This window comes from Nannospalax galili, unplaced genomic scaffold (genome assembly GCF_000622305.1).
Source record: "Nannospalax galili isolate Female #2095 unplaced genomic scaffold, S.galili_v1.0 scaffold542, whole genome shotgun sequence".
In the NCBI taxonomy this organism is placed as follows: Eukaryota; Metazoa; Chordata; class Mammalia; order Rodentia; family Spalacidae; genus Nannospalax; species Nannospalax galili.
The window spans coordinates 1,902,394-1,920,561 of record NW_008349083.1 but is presented as its reverse complement, the minus strand read 5'-3'; the positions used below and the strand labels follow the sequence as shown (position 1 = coordinate 1,920,561).

Sequence of the window (18,168 nt, the reverse complement as noted above, 5' to 3'; positions counted from 1 at the left end):
AATTCAACTGTGAACCTAACAATTTTATAGCCACTTTTGAAAGAGATGTATCTTTGCTCTGGAAGCTGTTATTGAGTATGTTAAAGCTGTAATGAAACGCCTCTTCTAAAAAATTAAAAAATATATATATGTATATAATATTAAAAAAAAGATGCTGAAGAAGAGACACAGGTTCCTGGTGAGTTTATAAGGAAAGCAGGGATGGAGATGCAGAGTCTTCCTTCACCTTCTCTGAGACATGCAGTAGCGGGGGAAGACTCCGCAGTCATTCAGTAATGTAAGAGAAAGAGAAAGGAAACATAGCGGCAAGGAGAGGCCCGGCTGTTGCCCAGCTTCCAGGTCACCTGCAGTGTACCCTTCCATCCCTGCATCCCAACCCAGATAGACCCCATCTCAGAACACTATAAACCCTAGTGAGAGGAGAGGGGTGTCTAAGGAAGTCCAACGCCTTGGGAACAGGAAGTAGTTTATTGTCATACACTAAGTATACGTGATAATGTGTTTCATATTTTTACATGTGCACATAATGTACTTTTTATAAATCCCTCCATTACTATTATCTCCCTCCCACTCCCACTGAACTCCTTCCTCTTCCCTGCTAGCCCCTTCTATTTTCATGTCTTTTTCTCTTTTCCTTTCCTTCCCTCCCCTTCTGTCCCTCCCCTTCCCTTCCCTTCTGTCCCTCCCCTTCTGTCCCTCCCCTTCCCTTCCCTTCCCTCCCCTCCCCTCCCCTCCCTTCCCTTCCCTTCACTTCCTTCCCTTCCCTTCCCTTCCTGAATGAGTTTTATTAGATTTTACAGGAGAGTAGATGAAGTGTTATTTACAGGCTCCTGGACACCTCCCCAGTAGCTACACTGCTATGTAAAATGTCTTTTCCCAGCCACCATTACCTGCCTGTGGATCTGCAGGGAGGGGCCGAGCCTCAGTGAGCAGCTCCCACCAGGACCCAGGAAAGGGCAAATTCATCATCAGCCCCAGCTGTTGCCTTTGGGTAGAATTTCAGTTGAACTTGTCTTAGCCAAAGTGTTCACTTATTTATTCTGTTCCTGAAATCACATTTGACTCACAGCTGGCTCATCTTTGAGAAGCACTGGGTGTTACACAAGCCATCTGTATTTGAAGAGGACTTTTATAATAGTCATCCCCAAGACAAAGAACAGCACAAATGTTGTGGAATTCGATGTGTAGTTAAACTCTGAGATCAAATGCCCTGGGTGGCTCTGGGCATCACTGCAAACCTAAAGGGGGAGTTCTTTGACTGCACCCCACCCCCACAGAACAATCCCAATACTGGTAAATAAATTGCAGTTTCAATAAACAGTATAAAGAGCGATCACAACCCAGAAATATAAAATCAACTGTACAACATTGTAAAGAGACTTTTAATGAAATTCCTAATATATCTTTGCGTAATGACTCCTGAAGGGCAAAGGCGTCTAGAATTTGTCACTAGCAACTGCTCATAAAGAAACAGACAAGCTGGGCGTGGGGGCTCATGCCTCTATACCCAGCACTCAGAAGGCAGAGGCAGGCTAATGTCGGTGAGATCGAGGCCAGCCTTGTCTACACAGTGAGCTGCAGGCCAGCTAGGGGTACAGGAAGACCCTGTCTCAAAAACAAAAAGCAAAACAAAACCCTCTAGCCATACTACTCATTGCAGAATTAAGTTACAATTTATATAGATTAGTTTTTTTGAATGTCACTAGGCTGGTAGTGCATTAAAATAGCAAAACTTTAAATACACACAGAAAGTATAAAGCGTTTCAGGAAAGCATTGATTAAGCCCGTCAATGGAAAGAGTGCATTTGTTTGCAGAATGACCTAATTATCACAGAGCTCTCTTTCGCATTGCCATTTCTGGCTGATTGCAGAACTGCTGGCCTTCTATCCCTGACAGGGAGGAGAAACAAGGACTGGGTGTGGGGAGACAACAGTGATACTCACATTTAATTTCTTTGAACCTACTGCCAAGTATGGTAACGTGTTGGGGGAAGGTGTGGGCTTATAGCCACTGGGCTGAGTTTTGGCCCTTTGTGGGCTCCGTGGGGCTACAAGACACTCTGAGCTAGACTGAACTAGCTTCCCCCGACCCTATCAGATGCAGGAGATAGAGATTCTGTGACTGGACTTCAGTATTTCTCATTAAGGAAAGCATAATGCAACAAAGTACAAGGGATTTTTATTCCCTAATAAAAGCATCATTTTAAAGTTCTGATTGTCTACCTGACGACTTTATATCCATGCTCAGATGCCAAGGAGCTCAGAAAGTAACAGACTGTGACTAGTAATAATCAGATATTTAGAGATTGGAAACGCATGTGCGAACATCTTAATGTCAATAGCATTAAAAATGAATTTTTCTGTATGAAACTGTGTATTTTAATAATGAAATTGAGATCTTTTTTAAAGGTTAAAACCTCATTTAATTTTATGTCTTAAAGGGTTTATACTGAGTACAATATTGTATAACTGTAATAATTCAACTGTAACTCTAAAAATTTAGAGCCAATTTTGAAAAGAGATGCACCTTAGCTCAGGAAATTGTTATTGAATATGTCGATGCTGTTGTAATGAAATGCTTCTTCTAAGCATGTGGTTATTAAATAAATAATTTTTTTAAAAAGTTCTGATTGTGATAAAGTATCTGCCCTTGTAAACCTAGGAAATGCAATGCTCATTCTAATACAGGACAGTCTTTCAAGGTTGCTTGAAACATGGTTCCCTCTGAACTCTCACTTAAATAAGTAAAGGTTCACAGGAAGGTCACACAACTCAGATTTGTGGCCCTTGCAATATGTGTAAATTGGTGTATGGGGTCTGCTCCTCTGTGGGCGTGGAGCCATCAGGACAGATGTAGGTTTCCCAGAGTTCAGTAAGCTTCCTGAGTTAAAGAAAGCTCGGTGTGCTTTGTGTCCTTGTGGAAATTGCTTTGGTTTGTCAGGGAGCTCAGCATCTTGATTCTGTAAGTCATAATGTGATGTGTAGGGTTGGAGGCATAGGGAGGAAAGCTGGGAATCGAAGCTGCACTACCCGGCTGTGCTGGGGGACAAGCGCGGCTGAACAGCTGATACGGTTCTTCGCAATGAAAATTTAAAAGTAGACATTTTGATCGCCCAACATGGTAGTCCCTCCTGTGAGTTAACACATTTTAAACATGTTCTATGTAAGTGATTAAGAATCTATTAATCATAGGCTTGAGTTTAATTCAGTAACTCAGGGTATACAAAGAAATGGCACCTGTCACTGTTATTGTTTGTGAAATGTCCCCCAGAAGCTCACATATTCAAATATGTGGTCCCCAGTTGGAAGCCCTGTTTTAGCTCCTTCAGGAGAGGAACCTTGCTGAAGGAAATGGGCCACTGGAAGTGGAGAGTATAAGGCACTGGGTTCCATCCCCGGCACTTGTCCTTGCTGACATGCCTCCTTCACCATGTTGGACTGTAAACCAAGAGCCAGAACAAGCTCTCTCTCTCTCTCTCGGGTTGCTTTTGCCAGGAATTTGGTTGGAGCAATGGAAGAGCAACACAGCCAGAACATACTTGGTTCTCCCTTCCAGTGACTGTGAGCAAAAGAGCAGCACTCCCTCTCTGACCTAGATGCCCCTGTGTGTCCATCTCTAAGAACATTATTTGATGAAGTGTTCTCTTCTTTAATCTCTTATCAGCTTGATCTATCCTACTCATATTAAAAAATGCAAAGAACAGAATATACTATAGTAAGCGATCAATATATATTTGTTTACTATCTGAGAAGGATATTAGTAGATCTTTACCATTAATTCACACTGGGATGAGGCCGTACATACACGCACACGCACACACACACGCACACACACACACACACACACAGAGTATATTCTATCATAAAGTGAGGAGAGAGAGAGAGTGAGAGAGAGAGAGAGAGAGAGAAATTCTATTATAAAGTTAATGAAAATTCAGCAGAAGGATGGAGAGTTAGCTCAGTCAATAAAATGTTTGAAAGTATAAAGCTCTGGGTTCCATCCCCAGCACCCCTGTAAGAGCCAGGGGAGGTGGTAAACCTTTGCCATATCAGTGCTGAGGAAATAGAGACAAGCAGATCACCAAGGCTCTCTGGCCAAGCCATCTGGCCTACTCAGTGAGCTCCCCATCTCAAGCAGGCTTCCCTTCACCAGTTTCTTAATGCATACCTGTTCCTAAGGCCACCGGCATCTCCTAGATCCTTCCTTGCTTGCTCGCTCTTGCAATTGACACGGTTAAGGTTATCCTCCTTTCTGCTTTTTCTCATCTGGCTGTGAGAGGTCACATTCCCTCTCATGTCCGTCATCCTTTCTGACTCTCCTTCAGCCTTCTTTGCAAACAGTGTCTCCTCAGACTCAAAGACTGAAGTTGTTCAAGTTCCAAACCTGAGCCTTTGCCCAGTTCTCATTCTGGGCATTTTTCTTTCTTATTTCCATCTCTACAGCTAGTGTTTTTATGGTATTTGCCTCCTAATTAGTATTTCCAGTCCTGTCCTTTCTTCTGAGTGTCAGGGTAATACATCTGTAGTTCACTTCCTGTTACGTGAGAAAATACCTTGACAAAAGCAACAGAATGGAAAGGGTCTATATTAGCTCACAGCTCCAAGTCGCATCCAGCCCATTATAGCACAGAAGTTACAAAGGCAGAAACTTGGGGGAGCTAGTCACATCACATCCGTAATCAGGAATAGACAGCGAGGTACGCAGGCATGCGTGCTCAGCTCCTTTTCTCCACTGTTATAAGGCCCAAGATCCCTCCTGTCTAGGGAGTGCTGCCACCCACGAAGGGTGGGTCTTCCCCTCTCAATAGATTACAATTCCCCACAGACTTGCCTACAGACAACCTGAACTAGACAGTCCCTTGATGAGCCTCTGCCCAGGGGATTCTAGATTGTGTCAAGTTGACATTTAAAACTAACCTTCACAGTATCCGCCTGCAATGGGATTTTCTCTGTAGGTTCTCACAGGGTCGTTGTTGTTGTTACTGTTGTTTTTGACTCAATGTGTCGATAGCAGGAGCTGCTGCTGTTCACTCCCGCTGAATCCTCCAGTCTCTTCGTTTCAGTAAATCACAGCTCACTCATCCAGTGACTGAAGACAGAACTCACTTGTCCTCCTTTTCGTCCATACCTCTCCCAGCCTGACCAATCCACCCCTGAGTGGTCTTCATGCTGTCTTACATAACCAACCTCCTCCTTTCCACCGGTTCGTTCCTGCGCCCACACCTTTTTTCCATAGCAGATTTTCAGCCATCCCCGTCACTGCCGCCCTCCTCCACAACCATCGAGGGTTCAGCAAGGCAGATAATTCCAAAAAACACACAAAAGCAACTTCACCCACTGCCCCCTTAAAGCTCAATAATAAACAATCACCACATTCTTTCAATGAAAACATGCCTTTTATTGGGACTGCAGAGATGGCTCAGCAGTTAAGAGCACTGGCTGTTCTTGCAGATGACCCAGGTTCAAATTCCAGCACTCATATGTTGACCAACAACCATCTGTTACTCCAGTTCCAGTGGATCTGATACCTTCTTCTGTCCTCTGCAGGCGCTGCACAACATGGGTGCACTTACACACATGCAGGCATAACACTCATATACATAAAATAAAAATAAATAAATTAAAAATATTTTTTAAAAGGAAACATGCCTTTATATAGTTGCAGATGGTTTGCATGACTGTTTCCTTCAAGTTCATCCCTGAGTCGAGAATTAAGTTGCATAAGAGCAAGAACTAGGACTGTTGTTTTCCATATGTCATATATTGTGTTGGGTGGAACGCCTGACATACAGCTTCACTACAGAAGGAAAGGTCGAGTCTCTAGATGAACAAAGGCCTCCCGCGGAGAGCTGTTCTTCATTCCTAGCTCCTCCATGATTGAACACACAAACCGAATGAGTCAGACTGAATCGTTTGTTTGTTTTTACTTTGTGCTTTGAGTATTTTGCCTGCATATATGTAAGTGTACCATGTGCATGTAATGGCAGTAGAGGCCAGAAGAGTGTGCCAGATTCCCTGGAACTGGAGTTACAGATGGTTGTGAGCTACCAGGTGGGTTCTGGGAACTGAACCTGGGTCCTTTAAAAGAGCAGCCAGTGTTCTTAACTTCTCAGCCGTCTCACCAGCCCCCTGAATCCTTTCATAGCATTGTTTTAGTTCACCTTCTAACTTCAAATTCCAAGACCAAAGTCCTCCCTCTGGGAGGCATCAGAGGTTTTTGGGAGTAGTTCAGTGTGGGACACGAAAACAGTTCATTGTATGGTGTATTGGAGAAGGTCTGTGTAGATGTGGCTTCATAGTGAGGTAGAGCTCTCCCAACTATTGGCCTCTGAGTTTGGGCCCATTCATGAGCACACTTGTGCCTCAGTTTCTTCATATAATATGCATGGGATCATTGTTACAAGAAGCACAGAGTTATCATTATATGTTAATCTGTTAAGCACTCAGAACAGCACATGCCACATGGGTATTAACATCCTAATTTAGAGTTTTATGACTCTGCCTCTAACTCCAGCTCTTGACTTTTCTATCTTTCTGGAATTTTTATTCTTTAAGTTTACTTATCTTACTGGATGGCAATACACATAATACCCACATAGTTTGAATTTTGTAGGAAGAGAATTAACAGTACTGAGAACGCAGACTTCCTTTTGGATTAGAAATACAAACTTCACAGCTTCCCTGCCCAGCTTTTCTAGAGCATTTTAGGGTACACTGCTGTGTAACAAGTTCATTTTAGGATGACATGCTGGGAGGGAGAAAAAGAAGACAGAATTCGAAGGGAGAAAATTAAAAAGTTAATTAAAAGACACAATTTGGTAATTGAATTCCCTCACACTTTTCTTTGGTGATGGGGATGGAGGCAGGTCGCTGCATGCAGGTAGTGTGTTTGCCTCAGTGGAAGACCTTGAAGATCCTGAAAGAGGCAAGCTTCCAAGTTCAAGGCAGACCTTGGCTTCACAGAGAGGAGGTATAGGTTACATTCGTATAGGCTTTTCAGGAACTCTGTGTATGTGTGTGTGTCTGTGTGTGTGTGTGTGTGTACACGTGTGTGTGTGTAAATAACTATGTATTATGCACATCATATATTATTTATTATGCATTATGTATACTTACATAATGAACATATATATGCATGCATTAGTATCTTTTCTGATGCTATGATAAAACCTCTTCATGAAAAGCAACTTAGGGAAGGAAGCAAGGGTCTATTTTGGCTTACAGTTCCAGAGGGAAAGAGTCCTTCATGGTGGGCAAACACTGCAGCAGGAACAGGGCGTTGATGGATCGGATCATATTTCATTTGCACATGGGAAGCTGGAAGAGAAAGAAGTGCAGCCAGGCAACAACCCCTCAAAGCCTGGCCCCCAAGAATGTGCTTCCTCCAGCGAAGATCCACCCGATAAAGGTTCCACAGCGTTCTCCAAAATGTTCCTCCAGCCAGGGACAAATGTTCAAAATATATGGGCCTAAGGGGGATATTTCTCTTTTAAATTCAAACCACCACAACACACACACATACACACACACACACACACACACACACACACACACACACGGTTGCTGTTACTTATTTTGCTTTTGAGGCAGGATCTCAAGTATCCCATGCTGACCTTAAACTTGGTATGTAGTCAAACCTGACCTTGAGCTCCTGATTCTCCTGACTCCAAGCACTGGAATCACCGGCATACTCCAGCATGGCCCACTGAGCATTTATATTTTAAAATGTTCTTGGCAACTGACATTGCTGTTAGGCCAATCCCTGGACTGACACCTGCTGCGTGGAGGGTACAAAGACTATTTTCTTCATTGTCCTGGCTTATCTAGTATTTCCTTACCTCACCGTTTATATGCACTTACGCGAGGACACAGACAGAACCAGAGATGCAACTCTTACACCCATCTCAGGTACTATCCCAGAACCCAAAATGAGCAAAATGGGCATCTGGCATTGACTTTTATAGACTTGAGCATTTATAAGTTAAAGAACTCTCAAAGTTTTCTGAAGTTGTTTATTTAAACTGTCATCAAGAGAAACAAGGTCCAATAATGAAGAAGCATGGGCTCAGTAGCCAAGTCGAAGTAGGTTCAAACCCTAACCCTCACTCACAACCTTCATTCGTTTGTACAGCCCACATGTATCTGTTGAACGTCCATGGTGCGGCAGGTGGGAGAACACCGCAGCAGGAGCAGGGCGCTGCCGCAGTCACCGGCAATAACCTTGCTATCTTACCTTCTTTTCATGTTATGATAATTTACTCTGAAAAAAAATTCAAGAAAGAATAGGTTTATTCTGGCTGAAAGTTTTTTTTTTTTCTTTTTAACTTTTACAAAAACTTTATTGAGAATGTCATACATGCAATATAAGGTGTTTTGATCAAATCCGTGCCCACTCCCTCCCCTCCAACATTCCCCCCTCTGAAGAGGTAACCTTAAAATCTTTTAAGGATTAGATATGAGCTCCCAAATACTTTTTGACATTTTTGGCCTTTGGAACAAAGTATGTTGCTAACAGGCCCCAGGACATTTTGACTTTTAGCCAAGAAACTGGCTATGTTTCTTTGGGGTCTTTTTACCCTAACTGTGTAGCCAATTCCTACCTCCTATTCTTATCACACCATCCTCTGAAGGGGTTACCCAAATTGCCAATAGGGAATAGGGACGCAGACTGCTCTGGCTTCTTCCATTGCTGAACAGGGATGCAGGGTGAGGCAATTGGAGTAGCCCTCAGTGGGACTATCTAAAACACCCCCAAATTGCATAACTCTTGTCTCTAAGGAGAAAAGAAAGTCCTTGAATCCTGAATAGGGGATGTGAAGGAGAAGTAAAAGCAAGAGTAATTAGGATTCCAAGTTTTTACATACAGTCTATCATGTCAGGAAAGCTGGCCCCATCGCATCCACAGTCAGAGAACAGAGCAATGACTGCCCGTAGGTATTCACTTCACTTTCTCCACTTCATATAGTCCAGGATCTCCTCCAGGAGAGTGATCCCAACTGCAATTAAGATGAGTCACAGAGCTGCGGAGATGGCTCAGTCATTATGTAGACCACCCAGGTTCAAGTCCAAGCACCCAAGAGCAGCTAACAATCATCTGTAACTCCAGTTTTAGGGAGATTTGATGCCCTCTTCAGGCCTCTGTGGACATAGCACACATGGTCCACTTACATACATGCTAGCAAAACACTCATACACATAAAATAAAAATTAAAAAATCCCTTAATAAATGAATCATCTCATATTATTTATCATAATGGAGTTAGCTCCCGACAGGCACTCCCAGAGCTCCATCTCCCAGGGGATTCCATATTCTTTCAAGCTGACATTTAAGAGCCTAAAATGAATTTTAGAGATAGATACTCCTTAAGATTTTCCAGGATTTTATTCTCCTCACTTTTGCAGAAATTCCTTTGAAGGAAGAAAATAGCGAAGCAACAATGCCTTGCTTTAACTCGAAAGTTAGTGTAAAGCCTGTTGCAGTTTGCACATGCTGTCAACAAAGTGTTCCAGAAAATGATGTCTAGAGACACTGGAACATGTCTCCCAAAGCACTCAGGAACACTGATGTGAGAGCCTTCATGTCCAACCCAGGTCTGTTCAGAAGAAATGAATTCCTATCCCACTGTAAGCCGGCATGCCTCATATGGCAGAGATGTGTCTGCCTGTCTGTGGGGACTAATGCTGACTTTTGTTATTTGCAGGTTATGGTTTTGTAGATTTTGACAGTCCTGCAGCGGCACAGAAGGCAGTAGCATCCTTGAAGGCAAATGGCGTGCAAGCACAGATGGCCAAGGTAAGCCTGCTCGGACAGGAGAGTCTACGCACACAGGCCTGTGCTTTTGCATGTGTGTATCTTGTGTGAGATCAAAGAGTTCTGAGTGGACTCAAACGTGTGATTTGCCTTTCTTTGGGTAGTTATTTCTTAAGGAAAATCAACTGTATGGCAGATTTGACTTGCTACGAGCTCATTGATTTGTTTGTTGATATGTCTTTATTAATGGGCTTTTTGGTTATGGTGACCTCTGAGATTAAAGGACACATGTGAAGTGCTCTGTTTTTCCTGAAAAATGAGATATGCGTGTATGAGAGTTGAGAACTTTCAATAGTCAGCAGATTTTTGGAGTGGTAGCGTTATCAGCAAGTTGGCTTTGATTAGCCGTGTGCTAAAAGCTTGCTTATTTCATGTTGGGGAGGGTTATTAAATGATACTGTTGACTCATCTGCACTGGAAAATGGCTATCTGTAGTATCCTTTGTCTATATTACCAGAATTTCACTTTGACCAATATGCATGGAGATTTCCTGGATAACAATTTTCTAGATATTAATAATTTCAATAATCATTGTTATATAGGATAAGTGGTCTGGGAACCTCTATTAAAAAGTATAATGAATTTTTGTTTGAAAGAATACAAGTGAACTTGTTTATAATCATTTTGTATCTTGATTGCGATAGAAGAATCTGCGCATATCATAAGGTAGTGTTGGACTCTGCAAGAAGAATGTACCAATACCGATATTTTGTTCTAATGGGATTCTCTAATGATATAAGATATAACCTTGAGCTGGGTATGTTGACACACTCGTTTAATCCCAGAACTCTGGAGGCAGAGGCAAGTGGATCTCCGTGAGCCCAAGGCCAATATGGTTCACATAGAGTTCCAGGCCAGCCTGGGGTATATAGTAAGATCTTGTCTTTTTAAACTTGGGGAAACCGTGTGAAAGGTATATGGAATATCTTTGTTCTACCTTTTTGGGACAGACTTCTTATGAACACATCTTCATTTCTAAGTTGACCTAAAAAGGCATTTATAGCATTTGGATGCTTAGTAGGTACTGATACTAAAATAGTAGCCATTTTGGATTGGTTTATACAACCTAGGTTGTAAAATATTCTTTCTGGTTAATGGTATCGAACATCTTTATCATCAGCTCTTCACACTTTTGGATGCCACAACAACAGTCCTTGAAACGTGAGTCTGATGTATTTATCTCTTGCTGGTGTTCCTGGTTAGCCAGCACTGTTCCCATAGAACGCAACGATGAAGCCATCAAATGTTCCGGTCATTTGGGTTCTGTTATGATTGCTTTCCTTCTCTGATAACATTTTCCAATTTCAGCCAAACGTTTCTAGAAGAGAGGCATTTGGCCGCTTGTGGCTGTGGCTGTCTCCTAGCTGGGAGATGTAGACCATATCTGCTCCTTTTCTGTTACAAGTCCTCCTCTTAGATGACTGCAGTAGACCCATTGTCCTTTCTGTTTTCTTTCATTGTTATTCAAGGCAATGTAATTAGAATTTGAATTCTCCCAGCTGTGTAATGTATTCTTTATCGGGATTATGCCTGGAAGCTTTGGATTTGGTCAAGAACTAAGATTGATGAAGTTAATACGTTTAATTAATCAGGAAATTACATACATGTCTTGGTTTAAAGGTTACTTGGCAAAGAGTCAATGGTAACTTAAGTAGCAATTTCCTGTACCCAGAGAACAAATGACAAAACGAGGCTGCAGGTCTAAGCACAGTCCTAGAATCTGATTGCAGAACAACATCTCTTGGAAAAAACTTGATTATGAAAGTGCTTAAGAAAGAAAACGGGGACTGGACTGGGAGAGATGAATCAGCAATTAAGCATTCTTAATGCTCATGCAGAGGACCCAAGTGCGGTTGTCAGCACCCACAAAGGGTGCCTTACAACCACCTGTAACTCCAGCTCGGGGAATCTGACAACTTCATCTGTGTCTGTAGGCACCTTTACTCAAGTGCACAACTCACCCTCATGTATACACATAATTAAAAATTAAAACAAATCCTTTCTTTAAAAAGAAGGAAAATGAGGGCTCCTGAAAGACTGCTGCACCAGTTCTATCCCTGGGCCCCACGTGTTGGACAAAGCTGTCCTCTGACCTTCACATTACATGTGTCTCACATGTATGTATGTATGCACACATCCATAAACTAATTAACCAATTTAAAATTTTAATGGAAAAAATGCCTATTGGAACACCTTCGCTCAACATTTAAGAGTGCTCACCGTGTTTGCAGAGGACCTGGGTTCAGTTAGCCCTCTTCTGGCCTCTGCCCTCACTGCACACCTGTGGTACACTCGTACACATAAAATGAAAATAATAAATAAAATATTAAAAATACATAAATGTAAGAAAAATTAAGAAGAAAGACCATGATGATTGGAATACCTGGGATTCAGTCTATTTGCAAACTTCTGAATTTTAGAAGTTGCTAGATAGTAAACATTTCTATTAAACATGATATCAGAAAGAAAAAAGAATATTTCCTCCAGAAGCTTAAAGCAGTGATTCTTTTTTAATATTTTATTTATTATTTTTATTTTATATGTATGAATGTATTGTTTGCATGTATGTGAGTACACCTGTGTCATGCAATGCCTTCTTAGGTCAGAAGAGGGCATGAGTCCAAACCCCTGGAACTGGAGTTATGGATGGTTTGTTAGCCACCATATGGGTACTGGGAATCAAACCCGGGTCCTCTGCAAGAGCAGCCAGTGCCCTTAACCACTGAGCCATCTCGCCAGCCCCTAACTTGAATATTTTCACCATATTGGTATATGAGGAGTCTTCTCTCTGTCTCTATCTCTCTCTCACACATACACCACACACGCATACACACACAAACATACACCACACACACACACACACACATACACACACACACACTAATCACTGCATTGACCTATCTATTATCTTTTGGCCCTTATCCCATATTCAAGAGTCACAGTCAGGAGATTCCAACTGGACAGCTGAAAGTCACTCTGTTCTAGAGTTGTTCAAAGACTTTACTGTTATCAGTTGTACTGTATGTGAAATAAATTCTCAGTATTTTTCTCCCAAAGTTTGAGTCTACAGCCTGCTTCAGATTCCCATCTGCCTACTGGAAACTTTCAGCAATAAATGACCCTGTAATTTAACTACCTAGAAGAAAATAAATAGGCTCCCTCTGACAATGAAACGGAACAAGCCTTGCCACCTGTATTAGCAGATTTCTCACTGAGCTATTGGATTTCATGGCACTTTTTCCTTTGTCCTGCTGATAACTGTTATTTATTATCATATAAACCTGCAGTCTGCAGGGTGTGTGAAACTTGCACTATATATTTTGCCCTCTAAGTATGCACCGAATCGCCTCCTTCAGCCGTATTCATATCAATATCCCACTATGTGGCTTGTGGTGTCACATTTTAAAATCTCCAGGGTTTTAAAATACAAATGCCACCTGGGGCTGGAGAGATGGCTCAGTCATCAGGTACACATACTGCTTTGCAGAAGACCTGATTTTGGTTCCCAGCACCCACACCTGGAGGCTCAAAACTGCCTATAATTCTAGCTCCAGGGGATCTGATACCCCCTTCTAACCTCTATAGTCCACATTGTACACTCATACATACACACACACACACACACACACACACACACACACACTCACACACACACTCACATAATATAAAAATAAAAACTTTTAAAAAGAAATTAAAAATGACACCTGTACTCTAGATTCCCAATAGAAGCCTGGAGCTAACCTGAAATTCTGTGGGAATTGCTTTCTTTAGCTAACCTCTTCCAATGTGTGCCTGTGAAAAACTCCAGCTGATATCTCAACTAAAATAAGTGAATAACAAATTAGCCCAGAAATGGCAACTGATCAAAAATAAGTAGCCATTAACACTGATTAACATTTTCTGTATACTTGCTGTTTTGCCTATAAGAGGTCTTTCAGGATCAAGGGTTGTGATTCTTTTGGGAAGCAAATTTGCAATATTTGGTAAATGCATTCTGGTGGTCAACATAAATTTGGAAGGAGATACACTTAGCTTTGATTCCTGGTTATGGTACCAACTAGTTGTGTGAACTTGGCTGTATTAGTAAAATATCTCTAAGATTCTAATAATAATATATTTAAGTTGTAGGATCACTGTGAGAATTTTTAAAACTCCTCAAAGAATTTGGCATAGTGCCTAGATCATAGTAAGAATTCAGTACATGTTAAGTATTTAACAAATGTCGTATGTCAAATTCAAATTTTCTAGTAATCCTGTGACTCTTAATGTATCTCTAGGTCTTATCATAAAAGAGTACATGGGAAAATATTAAACATTTAAGTCTGTAAACATTTTTGTTGCTTACTGTAGGCTAGACACTGAGCTGGCTGTAATGAAATAAGATGGTTGGGAAAGAAAGACAGACAAGAGAATGAGCGACTTTGTGACAGCACTGACTTTATCAGGACGAGGCCTGTGGAGGGGATATCCTTAGTTCTAGAGACCAGAGGAGGGGACTGAAATTTTTCTCTTTTTGTGGCTCATGGTTGGCTATTGCTAGGGGTAACCAGTGTGTAGTTAGCTAAAGAATATCAAGTGATCAATAAACACCTGTTGTGGCTCATGATGACAGAGGGTCCATAGGGCCAGGAGGACAAGAATCTATAAAAGCAAGTTACCTTAGTTCTACAAACAAAGTTACTTTAGTTTCTGCAATTGTTGTTGTTTAATCCAAATGGAGGAGCTTCACACAATGGGATGACTGTGGCTAACAAAATTGTCTTCCTTATTTGAATTTGTAACATTCATCCTATCTGCCATATTGCAAAAGATGTAGACTAAAAAATTCCAGTTATTATCCTTGAAAACCTTCAGGTAGATCAAAGAAAGTTATTGGATGAGAAATATGGGTTTCCATAAGCACGAAATAAAGATGAGGCAGTCCTGGCCAACTATAGCTTGACATACAAGTGCTTATTTTACTGATGTACCTGAAGTTCCTGGATAGGTCAGGAACAGCTGATGTTTTAGGCACTTGAAGCAAGACACAGAGGGGAAACAAATATAAACTACTCATCTCCAAATGGTATCAAACCTCTGAGCAGGAAAGGAATTCTTATTTTGTCATTGCTTTAAGCTCCTTGGTTATGCAGTCTTATACCTGGATCTTGACATTCACAGGAAGCCATCTGCTCCTCCAAGCTCATCTGAGACCTCCACTGTTCTGTTCCACTCAAACAGAAGAATCCAAGGACTGAAGAGATGGCTCAGTGGTTAAGTGTACTGGCTGCTCTTGGAGAGAACCTGGGTTCAAATCCCAGCACCCACATGGTGGCAAACAACTGTCTGTAATTTCAGTTCCAGGGATCTGACACCCTCTTCTGACCTCTGTGAGCATTTCACAACACGGATGTACTTATGCACATGCAGGCAATACACTCATACACACAAAATAAAAATAGTAAATAAAATATGTTTTAAAATAAGTAAATTGGGGGATGGAGAGATAGTTCAGTGGTTAAGAGCACTAGCTGCTTTGGCAGTGGGCTTGTGTTCTGTTCTCAGCATCCACATGATGGCCTACATTCATCTGTAACTCCAGTTCCAGGGATCCCACATCCCCTTTTGGCTTCCATAGGCATTGCACAACACCTGTACACTCATAGACATGCTCATAGGCAGGCACATAAAATAAAAAATAAATTTTAAAATTGTTTAAAACATTAAAAAAATAAGTAAAACAAAAAAAATTTTATTTTGAAAATAAAAAACATAAGGATCCAGGTAGATTCCTTACACAACTGCTGTGGGTATACTATAATGATTTTATTTTTTAATTATGTGTATATCTATGTGTCTAAGTGTGGGTTTCTGTATATGAGTGCAGTGCACATAGAGGCTAGAGGAGGGAGCTAGATCCCCAGGAGCTGGAGTTGTAAGTGGCATGAGCCACTTGTGGTCTATGCTGGGAACTGAACTCAGGTATTTCAGAATAGCAGCAAGCATTATTAACTTTATTAACCACTGCGCCATCTCTCCTGCCCCCCGGAATATACTTTAGATAGCTGTGATTCCAAACATAAGCAGTCCAATGTTGCTTCTCACGTAGTTCATTACCCACCATGTAAGAAAAATGTCTGCGCTTCAATGTTGGAGCTGTGTGCTCTTGGAGGGTTACTTCTCCAACTGAAACACATGTGCAGTCAACAAGCACTACGTATTATCTCCAATATGGTTGAAACGTTTTGAAGCTGTCATTAAAAATCAACTTAGTGTTGTTCTTCCACATGTCTGTAAAATATTTGTGATGTCTGTTTGATTGGTTATGTGAATTTGGCTAGCAGTTCCCCCCCTCCATCCTGATGCTAATGCAGGGATCAAAACCCAATATTGAAATTGTCAAGGTTGATCTTAATTCTATTCATTAATTATTCGAGGCTTTTGAAGCAGAATCCTCAGAAGTTAAATGTTTGTATTAGCTTTTCCTAGCAATTTGCATAATCTGCCTGTGGGCACTGGCCTGTCCTTTCCAAAGGACTCTACTGTCTCCTAAGCAAAAGAGTAGAAATGACCGTTTTCTCAGCATTGAGTAAAAACAAAAATTAACAAACCCCTGATTCATAATCCTGTAATAGTGTCTTTACCCACTGTTTGGGTGTTTTCATGTTACAGTGTATGTGAGGAATAGAGTTGCAACTTACAAGCAGAGTCAACCCTCTTGTCTTCCACAGGGACTGTGTCCACGGGCAAGCTAAAGCAAAAACGTGTGTCTTGGTGCACCAAGTTGGAAAGTCTCGTGACAAGCAGCTTTTACTCCTTGCTTTCATAATTTTGTTCTTAGCATTGGACAAAGCAGATCCTTTCTCTGCTACAGATGAACGACTTCTATTTAAATCAGAGAACCCATGTAGGTTCCCACCCCATTGAAACAACAAAACACCCACCAAAATAAGCATAACAAGAAATACGGTCAGTGAGGTGGCTTAGCAGGTAAAGGTGCTTGCTGTCAAGTCTGATGCCAGAGTTTGAAACCTAAGTCCCACATTGTGGAAGGAGAGAGACAACTCTTGCAAATAGATCCTCTGACCTACACACATGTCTTATAGCATGTTCACACACACACGTACTCACACACACACGTACACACACCACACACACACACACACACACACACACACACACACACACGAATTCAAACAAAAATTTTGTGACAGGGTCTCCCTAGTCCCAGCCCACCTGGAACTCCCTATGTATATCAGGCTGGCCTTGATCTCACAGAGATCTACCTGCCTCTGCCTCCTGAGGGCTGGGATTAAAGGCGTGCACCACGACTGGTAAATAAATTAAGTTAAAAAAGGAGAAAAGTTGGGCTGTAGAGATGGCTCAGTGGTTGAGAGAACTGGCTGTTCTTCCAGAGGACCTGGGTTTGATTCCCAGAATCCACATGGGGGCTAACAACCTTTTTTAAGTCCAGTTCCAGGGGATCTGACCTCCTCAGGCATTGAACAACACAGGTGTACTTACACACATGCAGGCAATACACTCACATATATAAAATAAAAATAATAAATAAAAGTTTTAAAAATGAGAAAAGTCACATGATTGACTGAGAAAAATGGGGATCTGATTTACGAGGAAATGAGCCTGTTAATACTAATGCCAAGATTTGATTTATCTGTCTTGTCACTTAAACTGTGGGAAAACTGTGGGCCTCACTGTAAAGTCTATGGTCTTGTCTGTCTTGAGATCTCATAGAAAATAGTAATGTGTTTTCTTCTGGCTGACAGAGGTCAGGCAGAGGAGAGGGAGCAAGGGGCCACAGTAGCCTATCAGGGGAGTTATTACTTTTCCACTTGGGATTATTAACTGAGATATGCTGGGATTGTTAAAGGAGGAACTTCCCCTATACAATGAGAAGGGAGAGAAAGTTCTTTGACTTCAACTTGTTTAAAATTGTTTTTAGATTTACTTATTTTTATTTTATGTGTATGAGTGTTTTCCCTACTTGTATGTTAGTGTACCTGAGTTGTGCAGTGCCCACAAAGGCTAGAAGAAAGCATGGGTCCCCTGGAACTGGAGTTACAGGTGGTCATTAACCACCATCTGAGTGCTGGGAGTCAAACATTGGTCCTCTACAAGAACAGTTGGTGTTCTTAAGCACTGAGCATCTCTCAGGTTACTGGCTCCAAGTCTTAATGAACTATAGTTGTTCTCTGCGTCTCATTTGTGAATGTAGTCACAAGAAAAGGAGTGAATTGGAATGCTAGAACCATGTATTATGTGAGTGTTGTTAGTGGTTTTATAATCTTGCATTGAGAAACCTGCTGACTGCAGAGGTACCTGGTCCTTCTCCAGTTTTTGTATGTTCTGCTGATGTG

General features: G+C 41.5%; 1 protein-coding gene across 9 annotated transcripts in view; it reads left to right on the top strand.

Moving 5' to 3' along the window:
• Positions 1-18,168, top strand: part of Rbms3 (RNA binding motif single stranded interacting protein 3) — a 982,465-nt gene that overhangs the window by 483,590 nt on the left and 480,707 nt on the right. For all 9 annotated transcript variants that reach the window (XM_008846470.3, XM_017801456.2, XM_029570082.1 and 6 more), the window contains exon 4: positions 9,702-9,793. In XM_008846470.3, the coding sequence (XP_008844692.2) occupies positions 9,702-9,793 (92 nt within the window). The remainder of the gene's footprint in view (positions 1-9,701; positions 9,794-18,168) is intronic.